General features: G+C 37.5%; 1 protein-coding gene across 1 annotated transcript in view; it reads left to right on the top strand.

Moving 5' to 3' along the window:
• Positions 1–12,263, top strand: part of LOC110467011 (sodium/hydrogen exchanger 9B2-like) — a 50,278-nt gene that overhangs the window by 13,202 nt on the left and 24,813 nt on the right. Inside the window, exons 6-7 of the mRNA XM_021523872.1 lie at positions 8,359–8,465; positions 10,212–10,376. Of these exons, the coding sequence (XP_021379547.1) occupies positions 8,359–8,465; positions 10,212–10,376 (272 nt within the window). The remainder of the gene's footprint in view (positions 1–8,358; positions 8,466–10,211; positions 10,377–12,263) is intronic.

Genomic DNA, 12,263 nt, shown 5'->3' with positions numbered 1-12,263 from the left:
TTACATAGCTGGTTTCGAGATCTTCCCCATCTCTTCCGTCTATCGTTTCTAAGGAAGTGCCGACATTTTAGTTTGTCTTTGCTTGGTAACGAGTATGGGTCTCGCTGGGTATAAAAAGCGCATTACCTGTCAAACCGGTTATAATTCTGACCGTCTTGCGACTCAATGCACCGTGCACCCTGATCGGCAACCGATATAAAAAATCAAACGCACTCACCTGAAACACTGCCAAGCTGACTATTACTTATGGCAAATCCTCGAAAATTATGTATCCAAAATAAAAGGTATATTGCTGAAAATACTTCTACAAATCCCATATAGGGTGATGGTATTTGGCCAGTATCATGCTGGGATGAAGGACTACCAAGTTTATTCAAATGAATGACCCTGCCCTTTTTCAAGGTCACAGGTGTCAAATATGTTAAAATCTTTTTTTTTACAGATTCTTCTGAATAACCAAAAGGCCCAGGATGGTGATATTTGGCCAGTAACATGCACGAAATGAAAGGCTACCAAGTTTGTTCAAATCAATAACCTTGACTTACATTCAAGGTCACAGGGGTCAACTATCTTAAAAAACTTTCAAACAACTTCTTCTGAATAACCAAAAGGCACAGGGTGATGATATTTTGCCAGTTATATGCTGGCATGAAGGGCTATCAAGTTTGTTGAAATGAATGACGTTATCCTATATTCAAAGTTATGGTCATAAGGGTCATATATGTTTAAAACCTATAAACAACTTCTTTTGAAATTTGGCCAGTAATTTTAAAACATGCATGGATGAAGGGCTACCAAATATGTTCAAATGAGAAATTTGTTCATGTGAATGACCTTGACACACTTTCAAGGTCACATCTGGTCAATTGTGTATAAGCCTTTAAAAGTCATCTTCTCAATAAACAAGGCCTAGTGTGGTGATATTTGGCAAGTTGCAATCTTGGATGAAAGGATATAAAGTTTGTGCAACATAATGTCCTTGTGTCACTTTCAATGTCACAGGGGTCAAATGTGTTAAATTCTTTTGAATGACGTGGAGTTAAGACACTGATATTTTGCCTGTAGCTTTATTTTAGTCCACTTTTATGGTTACAAGTGTGGGATTAATACCAGGTGAGCGATATAGGTCTATCGGGCCTCTTGTTTAATTGCTATTTCACAGAAAGAACTGGAGAAATCTTCCTCTACCTTGAGGGTGCGACAGAGAAATTTCCAGCCCGAGGTATGATATTCTTGATTGTCTCACCTGAGGCTTTGCAGAGGGTAAGACATTCAAGAATATCATCCCGACGGTTGGAGATTTCTCTGTCACACCATCAAGGAAGGGGATGATTGTTTTTTCTTCGTCCTGTTTCATTCACAAATCCACTGACAAGCGATGATAACATGAAATATAAGCATTGATTACTAGTTTTTCCAGCAAATCCTGAGTTGTCTTCCATGGTCTGCATGAGATGAAAAGCTGATCTTTTCTGGCTTATAAGGGAGACACACCTGTCAAGGCTTTGGGAAATGAAAGTTTCTTTGAATTTGAATGTTAAAATCTGTCATCACTTTTTCTCAGAAAGTCCTGAAGGAATGTTTCTCATCTATATCTTGCCTACTACAAATGCTATGTTGATTATACTTGCATCAATTGTGTATCTAGCGTTGCTCTACTAAATGCATGTTGCGTATGCATATTTTGACCTATTTTTAGCGCTTATCTACAATCTTCATCTCAGTCTGCCAGCCATCTGTCCGTCGTCGGTGGTCCCTGGTTATGCATGGTTGATTTGTGGACTGATGGCCATGGGGAAAAATGAAATGGCTGCCTGCTTGGATTTTGAGAGTTCTAGTCTGTTATTACTATTTCTCAAGAAGTACATGACGGATGTTGTTCATGCAGGTTTCCCATGATCCACAATTGTGCATATTTGATCTCTGGACTAAACAAAGAGAACAAATAGTGGCAAGTTAGCCATCTTGGATTTTGACAGCTTAGGTTTGTTATTGCTATTTCTCAAAAAATAAACAATAACATCACTTAGAAATAAAAAAAAGTCTTAAAATTTGTTTTAATGAAATTTCAGTAAAAAGATGCATTTTCTGTTATAAATCCAACAGATAAGGGAAAAGAAGAGTAATGAAGGGAAACGATCAAACTTACATACAGTTGGGAGCAAACTTAACTTGGTATCTAGTGCACTTCATAGTGCACACATAGTGAACAAGGAAGTGCACTTGACAAAACATTGAAGTGTGCTTCAGTTCACTACAGTGTTTACCAAAGTTTAATAAAGACTGAAGTACATATTTCAATAATTGTTTGTAATGAAATTGGTTCCTTTGTGATATGAAAATTGAAAGAAGAGAAAAGAATCATTCAAACAATACCCATAAATATTTATTTTTTTATATATTACTTAAAATTTCAACTGAACATATACAACTGTATGTTCCTATAATTTTATACTTTTTTTGAAAAGGTTTCTCTATAACACAACATCAATAGAGTAATTCGCTTCTATGTTTTATACAAACAAGTAAAGAAAAGATAAAAATTCCAGAACATTCTTATATCATGGCATGGCACTATATGGATAAAAGGTAAAGATCAAACTTAAAGATGTGTAATTCATTTAAGTTTGTTAATCCCAAGTTGCTTTTAGAAAAAACTATGAGTTAGTCTGATTTTGATTACTTTGTTATATATATATGTATAAACATCNCCCCCCCAACCACCACCCCCTCCCCTGGGTACCACACTAACGAAGCAAGTATATATACAGCTGGCCTGGTGGTACAGTAATGAATTGCCACTTGGTAAAACCATGACAACATTCATGGTTGCAGGGTGCAAGCACCTGTAGGTAACGTTATATACGTTGGTATACATGTACAAAAAAGAAATAAATTGATTGATTTACAAATAAAAAATCAAATTAATTACGTTTCAAAGGGTACCTCAAGTTTTAATCCTACAGTTACAGCTTTACTTCAGGGGGCAGTTTTAAATATGGTTGCTAGCTAGGGCAATGTAACCATCCGCCGACACATATTTTTATTTTCAATATGATATCTACCTGAGAATATATGGGCAATGACCACCCACTGACCATTCACCTGTGGTCACATGGGATTCTGATGGGCTGTACCTTATCTTGACCACGTTGTGTGAAAGCAATTAATCATGTCAATTAATCCAGCCCATTGTCTGTCCAGTAGATATACACAGGTAAATCAGTTCACGCTTACAGGTAAGATACTGTGGCTATATCCCTTTGTCGTGGGGCAGGGTAGTCTAGTGGTAGGACGCCGGGCTCGTGACCGAAGGGTTGCGGGTTCGAGTCACAGCACAGCACTGTGATGTATCTATGAGCAATGCAAGATACTTTACTCCACTTGTTACAGTCTACTCAGCTGTAAACGAGTATGTGGTTGGGCAGTGCTAGAATTGTTGAATGCTAGCTATTAGCACCGAAATGGCAGCTCAGGCTATATGCTCCCCTGGTTGAGAAAAATATTGGCTTTTTGCAAAGGCTAAATAACCACGGATAATAATCAAACCGCTTTGAGACATTTATGCTCTAGTTTTTAACATAGTCTAAGTTTACTTGATACCTTGATTTACAAAGTGACAATTAAAAAAAAAAATGACATCCCCCTGAAAATACATATCATTGGAGCATAGGGATGTTTTAAGGGTCAGGACCCTCCAACCCTCCGTTTGCAGATGGATAGAGAGAGAGAATCATAATTTCTACAGCTGGTGTACAGTGTGCTTTTTTTCTTTCTCAAAATGAATATACAGAAAAAGACTCGCTATCATGTACTAATAATATAATGATAGATTTGAATAAAAATGTAGACGTACTACTAGTGCTGTTGTAACTAGAACGGAACTTCAATGGTGATAATGTCTTTGAGATAAAGTAATATAAACTTTATACCACCAATATACGTTTATACATGTACCATGGATCCAAGTCGGTGCATGCATGTGCTAAAAATGTAATAGATCAACACGCTTTTTAGTTATTATGCTTTTCTTCATAAAAGAATACTGCTTAGATCATTTTAAGTATATGAATAAGGTAACATCTAATATTTCATTTTATTCATTGATTTATTGGGCAGACGGGAAGGGAGAAAATCATAGTATGTATAAACTGATGAAAAGGCTAGAAATAATATGATACAGAAAATAACCTTGTGAACATCGATGTGAACTCCGGTCCACTTCAGTGTTAACTCCAGTGCACAAGCTAGTGAACTGGAGTTAACACTGACTTGAACTGGAGTTCACGTTTCTTAACTCCAGTGCACTAGGCTACCAAGTTAAGTTTGCTCCCAACTGTAGAACAAATGAAAACCTTACAATGGTAGGGGCAAAGATCCCTCTTGGATTAATCTCTTGTTATTTCAATTGAAAGTTTAAATACACAACAAAATTTTAAAAGTGTAACAATTCATTTGAAGCTATATCACTTGATTTTATTGATATTATGTAGGCATATCATCATATCTGCTAAATGTGTTGGCCTGGAACGTACAGCACTGTAATCTGAGTTCTTTCACTCTGTGTGGCATCGGAGAGGACTTCAGACACCAATTTGTAACGAGACTCAGACAGGAGGTAGTCGGGGAACATACAACCCCACTACTTCTTAGCTACGTCATTCTATAAGCCTCTGAGATACAACGGAGACTTTCCACAGATGTATTTGTAGTCCTAATGCTGGTGTCCCTGTGTGTAAAACACTCCTCTTTTACACTGTTTTATAAACCAAAACAGCAACTTTAGCAATCTTAGATTGGGATTAACCCTTTCACCACTGTAGACCACAATGTACTCATCCATATCAATGCATGGTAGAGTCTATTAAAGTTACATAGGGGTGAAAGGGTTAAAGATCTTACATGGTGAAATTATATTGTGAAAACACTGATGGCTTATATCCAAAGCCTAGGTTATAACGTACTGCTCACATAAGTTCAGAACATTGAACTCCTAAAATAACTTATCGTTATGCTTGGTTTAATATAACGTATTTGATAGAAAAATATTTTCAGAATATCGAGAAAAACAATACTTTTCATTTTCTTTGTTCCTTTTTGGAGTTAATGCAGTTGAAAAAAACCAAATTAATTTGAAGTGAGGAAACATGGACATATCATACTGTCCGTATTCAATGAACATTTCCTGTGTAAACTTGAAATTAGGTTCAGGTAATATAAGCCAGTTAAGCGGTCATTAGGACACAACCTGAACTTGTAAAGGACAATTTGAATTGCTACGATACACAAGTATCCAGGGAGAATTGACAAATACTTGTAAAATGTCTTTTCGTCCTGGAGTTTTCAATCTTTCACCCCTCAGATTCGTGACATATTGACGTGTTTTAACAATTAGCCAGCTACACGTGGGGTCTGTTGATAAAGAGTTTGTTTACAAAATCACTCTAGCGTGAATACCAAGCAGGGGAGGTGTGTAACTCTATGATATAGTGTTACTAAACTCAAAGATACTTAATAACAAAACTGTATGCAAGGTATAGATATAAAGTGGGTTTAAACACCCTGATATCTATCTAAGGTGTGACAGCCTATATGTGGTTTGACATGTACAGCTTACTACTCCGACAGGCCAGATCCCACGGTGTTTAACACGTTAACTACATCACCTGTGTCTGTTTTAGGGCCTTGTTGTTAATCTTTTCATTAACAAGGTATACAATAGGTTTCAAATTAAAATTCAAGGTGAGCTATTCAGGCCCCTAATAGCTGCTTGTTTTGTCATCAAATTGAAATAGAAACCACCTAGCTTTGTTCCTGATTCATTTAACATTTTAATGTCAGAAAGATTCCTTGTCGTTTATAGCCTTGGTAGGATAATGATACCCCCTACAAAGTTTGAGGAGCGTTTATAGGAATCAACCTGTTGGTCCATCTGTCCATGATCTGTGTTAGCGACTCCTCTTAAGCGATGTATTGGGATTGTTTTGGTAACTTGACGCAGTGAAAGTTCATTGTATGTAAATATGCATGAAGAAAGGAATTTGTGGTTCTACTATCTATACCCCAACAAAGTAAGGGAATCAGCTTGTCTGTTCGTCCGTCAGTTTTTCCTTTTAACAACTTCACATGAAGAATTGAAAGGCTGAGTCATGATCTTCGACTGATAGCGTCCTTGGTAAGAGACGGGCAAAGTTTGAAAACCAAAAAAAATGACCTGAACCTACTTTCAAAGTCACAGGGGTAAAATACATGCATGTCAAAAGCTTCAAACAACTTCTGAAAATCTGAAAGTTACATAATCTTAATATTTGGCTGGTAGCTTGATAGAATCTTAATATTTGGCTGTAAGCTTCCTGGGATAAAGCCTGTTAAAGTTTGCATGTGAAAATGACCTTGACCTACTTTCAAGGCCATGGTGGTCAAATATTAATATGCCATAAATTAAACATCACACACCTCTTCTGAAGAGCTGATAGGTATAGAATCATAATGTTTGGCTGGTAGCTTCCTTGGATCCTTGGATGGAGCCTGACAAAGTGTTCATATGAACACAACTTCGACCTACTTCCAAGGTCACAGGGGTCAAATATGTCAAAAACTTCAAACAACTTTTGTTGATGGGCTGAGAGGTATAGAATCATATTTGGCTGGTAGCTTTCTGGGATGGAGCCTGACAAAGTAAGCAAATGAAAATTACCCCAACCTACTTTCAAGGTCACAGGGTTCAAATATGTCAAAAACTTCAAACAATTTTTGTTGATGGCCTGAGAGGTATAGAATCGTATTTAGATGGTAGCTTCCTGCGATGGAGCTTGGCAAAGTTAGGAAATGAAAATGACCTCAACCTACTTTCACGGTCACAGGGTTCAAATAGGACAAAAACTGCAAACGGCATATTTTGATGAAAGGAAAGATATTTGGCTGGTAACTTCATAGGATGGAGCCCAACAAAGTGGGCCATGTTCTACTTTTAAGCTTAAATTAATGTGAGAATAATAGCAGGATAGTGATGCAGGCCCACTGCGCCTCTTGTTTTTCCTGCATTAGTATATACTTTTTAATATTTAATTGTGTCCTGACAGAGCAAAACTCTTTTGTTTTTAACTTCTGTTTTTATTTCTGATAGTGCCTTGATCAGAACCAGAATCCAGGGTTACAATTACTTTTGACCATTAAAAGGCATGATATTTGCTACATTCAGGAACATCACTTCAGTTTGTATATCCTGATCATTTTGTAAAGTAGGATTCTGCGAGAACATTGCCAAGAGTTTTGAAAGTGTTACTCAGTACACCAGCTTATCAGCACAGAGGAGGAGGATTCCCTCTCCAGGATCTCATTCACCATGGCGGATTTCGTCAATGTTGATTGTGATGTCATTAACACCACAGAGATGTCCAATATTTATATTTTGAATGACATACTCAATGTGTCTGACTGTAAAGAGGAGGAGGAAGTAGAAGGTGAGGGGGAGGAGGTAGATTCGGTCATCAGTGTCACTAGGGCGAGAGCTTATATTAACGAAATGCCCTGTTTTCTTGAGGCTTAAAGTGAAATGTCCGGGCTTGTATTTGATGCATATTGATGGACAGGTACTAGTAGCGTTATACAGGGCATGTTTCCTAAGTGAGCCTTGGACAGATACTGGTAGCCCTGTGCTGGTTATGTTTTCTAAGTGAGCCTTGGACAGATACTGGTATCCCTGTGCTGGTTATGTTGCCTAAGTGAGCCTTGGACAGGTACTGGTAGCCTTGTGCTGGTTATGTTGTCTAAGTGAGCCTTGGACAGGTACTGGAAGCCTTGTGCTAGTTATGTTGTCTAAGTGAGCCTTGGACAGGTATTGGTAGCCTTGTGCAGGTTATGTTGTCTTAAGTGAGCCTTGGACAGGTACTGGTAGCCTTGTGCAGATAATGTTGTCTAAGTGAGCCTTGGGCAGGTATTGGTAGCCTTATGCTGGTTATGTTGCCTAAGGGAGCCTTAAACAGGTACTGGTAGCCTTGTGCAGGTTGTGTTGTCTAAGTGAGCCTTGGAAAGTTACTGGTTGCCTTGTGCTAGTTATGTCGCCTAAGTGAGCCTTGGACAGGTACTGGTAGCCTTGTGCAGGTTATGTTGTCTAAGTGAGCCTTGGACAGGTACTGGTAGCGTTGTGCTGGTTATGTTGCCTAAGTGAGCCTTGGACAGGTACTCAGGTAGCCTTGTGCAGGTTATGTTGTCTAAGTGAGCCTTGGACAGGTACTGGTAGCCTTGTGCTAGTTATGTTGTCTAAGTTAGCCTTGGACAGGTACTGGTAGCCTTGTGCCGGTTATGTTGCCTAAGTTACTGTTGATATTTTTATGACTTAGTCTTTATACATTACAGGTGACATTGCTCTGACCATTGTGAAGGGCCCATTAGAAGCCATGTTGGGAGTTGTATATGGAATCGTGTTTGGAATTGTCCTGTGGTACCTCCCATCCAAAGATACTGTGAGTAGAAGCCTTCTATAGCTAACTGGTATTGAAGGAAAATGTAGAGACTATACAGGAAATGTTTTAACACAAAGTGTCTGATAAAACTTTGATTGAGACTGGTTTTAACAGAGAGAAAGCCCTGGGCCCGTATTCATAAAACTGTTCTCATGCTCAAGCATGGGTTCTGTTCTTAAATAAACTTTCTTTCAACTAGCTTAAATCATGTGACAATTTAGACAAAAGGACGAGCGAAAACATTGAAAACAGTATTTGGCTTTAAGTCTCTCAAAAATGTGTCCAAAACTTTCAGAAAATGTGGATTAATTTATCACTGGAATAACACATTGGGCTTGAGCACAGAATCTGAGTTTTAGCATGGGAATGGTTTCATGAATTCGAGCCCTGGAAACACTTTATCAATGTTTGGGCTGAGATTAGTGTTATATATATGTCACTGAACCAATGTAGAAATATCAGTGTTGGTAGCAATGTCTCAGTAATACCCCTTCACACAACAAAGTTACTGAGGAAGTATAGCATCCTGTTTATACGTACCTACTCACATATACTTTTGTTTATACCTCTGTTCACATATACTTTTGTTTATACCTCTGTTCACATTTTGTCATCACTCTATCATCTTCATTCCTGCACCAGTTTGATCAAATAGTACGTTAAATGTTGATTGGTCATACATGAGAATACTCGGAATGAGTTTGTGTTTCGGCAGTCCAATATATTTGTAATTTTTAGAAAAAAAAATCCTGCTTGGATTTTGATCAGACTTCATATTTTGGTCATGCAGGATAATACATTGAAATAGTTTGTTTTCAGTGGTTGCCAAGGAAAATGTCACTGTTACTTTGAAGGATATTTTTGTCATCACTGTAGTGACTTCATTCTTGCAGGAAATTTGAACAAATGCAGGAAGTTGTGACAGTGACTACATTGTACAAATCTCTCCCCCACCACCACCACCACCACCATCAGGGAGCTAGCTATCTCTGTGTTTTTACATCAGCATACCAACAGCAGGTTCACTATCCAAAACACACATTCTGGGAGGAATTCTAGGCCATATCTATACAAAAGAGACTAACCCTGCTGATGCTGGAACATTCTTCACTTCACAGATCACACAGCTAGCTGTCTTACAATATCACAGTCTAAATCTAATGTTTTGAAAATTTGTCATCAATCAATCTAAAATATAACACATTGAATTTGAGTAGACACACTATAAAATACACCCGAAATACAGAATTTGAGAAATATGTTAAAACCTGGGTACTCTTTGTTTCTGGATCCCAAAGAACCATGCTCATGTCATAATGACTGGCAATTTATCATAGACAGCTCCAGCAATTAATGCAATTTTCTGTTTCCAATATTACGTGTTACATGACTTGTATATCTTATGTGATACATTGCTGTCTGTTTTTTGTTTAATTTTGTTTGCAAACACTGTTATGGAAATGATGAAAGGATGAAGTTGTTGGAGTGAGACGTACACAGGTTAAATGTTGAATGTCACCTCAACTCATTCACCCCCTGAAGACACATTTAAACTCTTCCAATTCAAAGGTTGGAATAGTTCATTATGAAATTCAGGGGTGAATGAGTTAATCCACATAGGAGGATGGGATTGCATCCTTTCCTAAACCATGTATTCCTATAAAAATGTAATATCTACAGTATGAAAATAGTGTTTTTTTCTGAACCTCAAGCAATTTTTTTAAAAAGCTTTGTTGTTATTTTTAGAAAAACCCAACACTGTACCGGTCGCTGTTATTGTTAGGAGCAGGACTGATGGCCACCTTCGGTAGTTCCGCTGTCCACCTCTCCGGTGCAGGCCCCCTAGGCTGCCTTACTCTTGCTTTCGTAGCTGCACTTCGCTGGAGGAAGGAAGCAGAAAAGGAAGGAGATGTACAGCATTTTTTTAAAAATTGCTACCTTGGGTTATTCATTGAACAAAAATATCACCCATGGCCACCGTACGCTACTGTACACTGCTACCTTATACATCACTTTCTTTTTCCGAAAATTTAATCGAAACCTTTTAAATGTCTGGAAAATGACACACAATGAACAAAATGATGTATCCGTTTCCTTTCTCTTTTTAAAAGTGACCAAGTAATAGGAATTCTCCTGACAGATGAATTTTTACCAATTCTGCTCTCAAACTACCAACAAAGGGAGGTAATCTGAAAAATTAAAACTTGAATAGGTTTGTAGTTTTCATGGATAAAGTGTCTTTTTGGGTGAAATATGATGCTTTGAGATCATGTGCATGTGAAAAACAAAACAGTACAGTGATTCTATGATGTTTCTGTCTTGTTTGATGATGTCATAGTAACTGTGATGTCATCATAACTATGACGTCATCAATGGGCATCTGTGACATCATCAAGGCTCACTAATATCAAAATGAACACTAGGAAACCCATCACAACATGAAACTAGCAACAGACACACTTCCTGTAACCGATGAACAGCACCAAAATGTCAGATATTCTGAAATATTAGACAAGTGCCACCATGGCAACCTTTATTTACTTTTCTCGCCTAGATTTGACAGTGACCCTCAGAAATTTATTGACATTACTGACTTTGCTCATTTAATCTGTATGCTGAATCAAGTGGAAAAAAACCCCATCTAAAATAGTGTAGTTAGAATGAAAACAGATATTTTACACATTTTCAATAAATACAACTTTATGTAATAGTAACCATGGATACCGGCTGCTGAACTGAGTGAAACAGACTGAAATCTAGTCTGAATGCATAAGGAGATAGCCTGTGAATTATTTGATGTTTGGTATCAACTTTACCAATTATCAAATAATACATATGTGATGAATGTGAAGTGCCTGTGAAAAGGGCGAGTTACCCCTCTATATACATCCACAGGTAATAGGCTATCAACCTATATATTGACCTATATATGTAACTTTTTCAACGTTTTGGAGTAGTTTTAAGCAATAATGAATGAAAGTGAACCTGAATTAAGCATAAAAAGGCATTTTTCTGAAAAAATTCAATGTCTGTGTGTATAAGGTAGCAGAGTACAGTAGAAATGGCTTGATCCTAAAAATAAAGGGCATGTCTCGGATAAACATGGATAGCGGATTCATCCTGCACAACACACCTACATATATATATATATTTATAAACTACATTTTGAACAGGTTTTTTTTAAGAAAAATGTTGTTTTTTTTCAAAAAGTTATTTCCCCAGATTTGGGACTTGTGTGAAAACCATGGTTACCACATCAAAAAATGCAAAAAAAACATGATTTGTGACCCAAAATTTGACCCAACAAGTAGTATGTTTTTTCTTAAAACCAATCTTAAATAAATATCACCTACTCGGTAACAGAAATATTCACGTTATAGCATAGGGCGTTCAACTGGATTGTTCACAATATTTACACATGTGCTGAGTACAAAAATAGACTACATGAAACGCTAGGTTTTGTTGTGTAAACACAGATTTGTAAATGGTGAAAAATGGAGTCTCAAGCCAAATTCGATTTTTCTTTTCTTTAAATGTGAAGCCCACATCGTCCAATTCATCATGTATATGCTGATTTTTTTTTAAACTTTTGATACATGTAATGTTACAGGGGTTATTCATTGTACAAAAATATCACCCATGGCCACTGTTCGCTACTGTACACTGCTACCTAGGGTTGAGGGGCCAGCCCAAAAGGGGAATTTTGGGGATATTGCTTTAAGTGTCTTCTCCTCGAGAACTAGGAGAAGGATAACAATCATCTGGGGGCTGAGGGCAGGGCCAACCTCTCTTTTGGGG

This window comes from Mizuhopecten yessoensis, unplaced genomic scaffold, assembly GCF_002113885.1.
Source record: "Mizuhopecten yessoensis strain PY_sf001 unplaced genomic scaffold, ASM211388v2 scaffold11153, whole genome shotgun sequence".
Classification (NCBI taxonomy): Eukaryota; Metazoa; Mollusca; class Bivalvia; order Pectinida; family Pectinidae; genus Mizuhopecten; species Mizuhopecten yessoensis.
The sequence above is the reverse complement of the archived record's forward strand: the minus strand, read 5'-3'. Positions and strand labels throughout refer to the sequence as shown.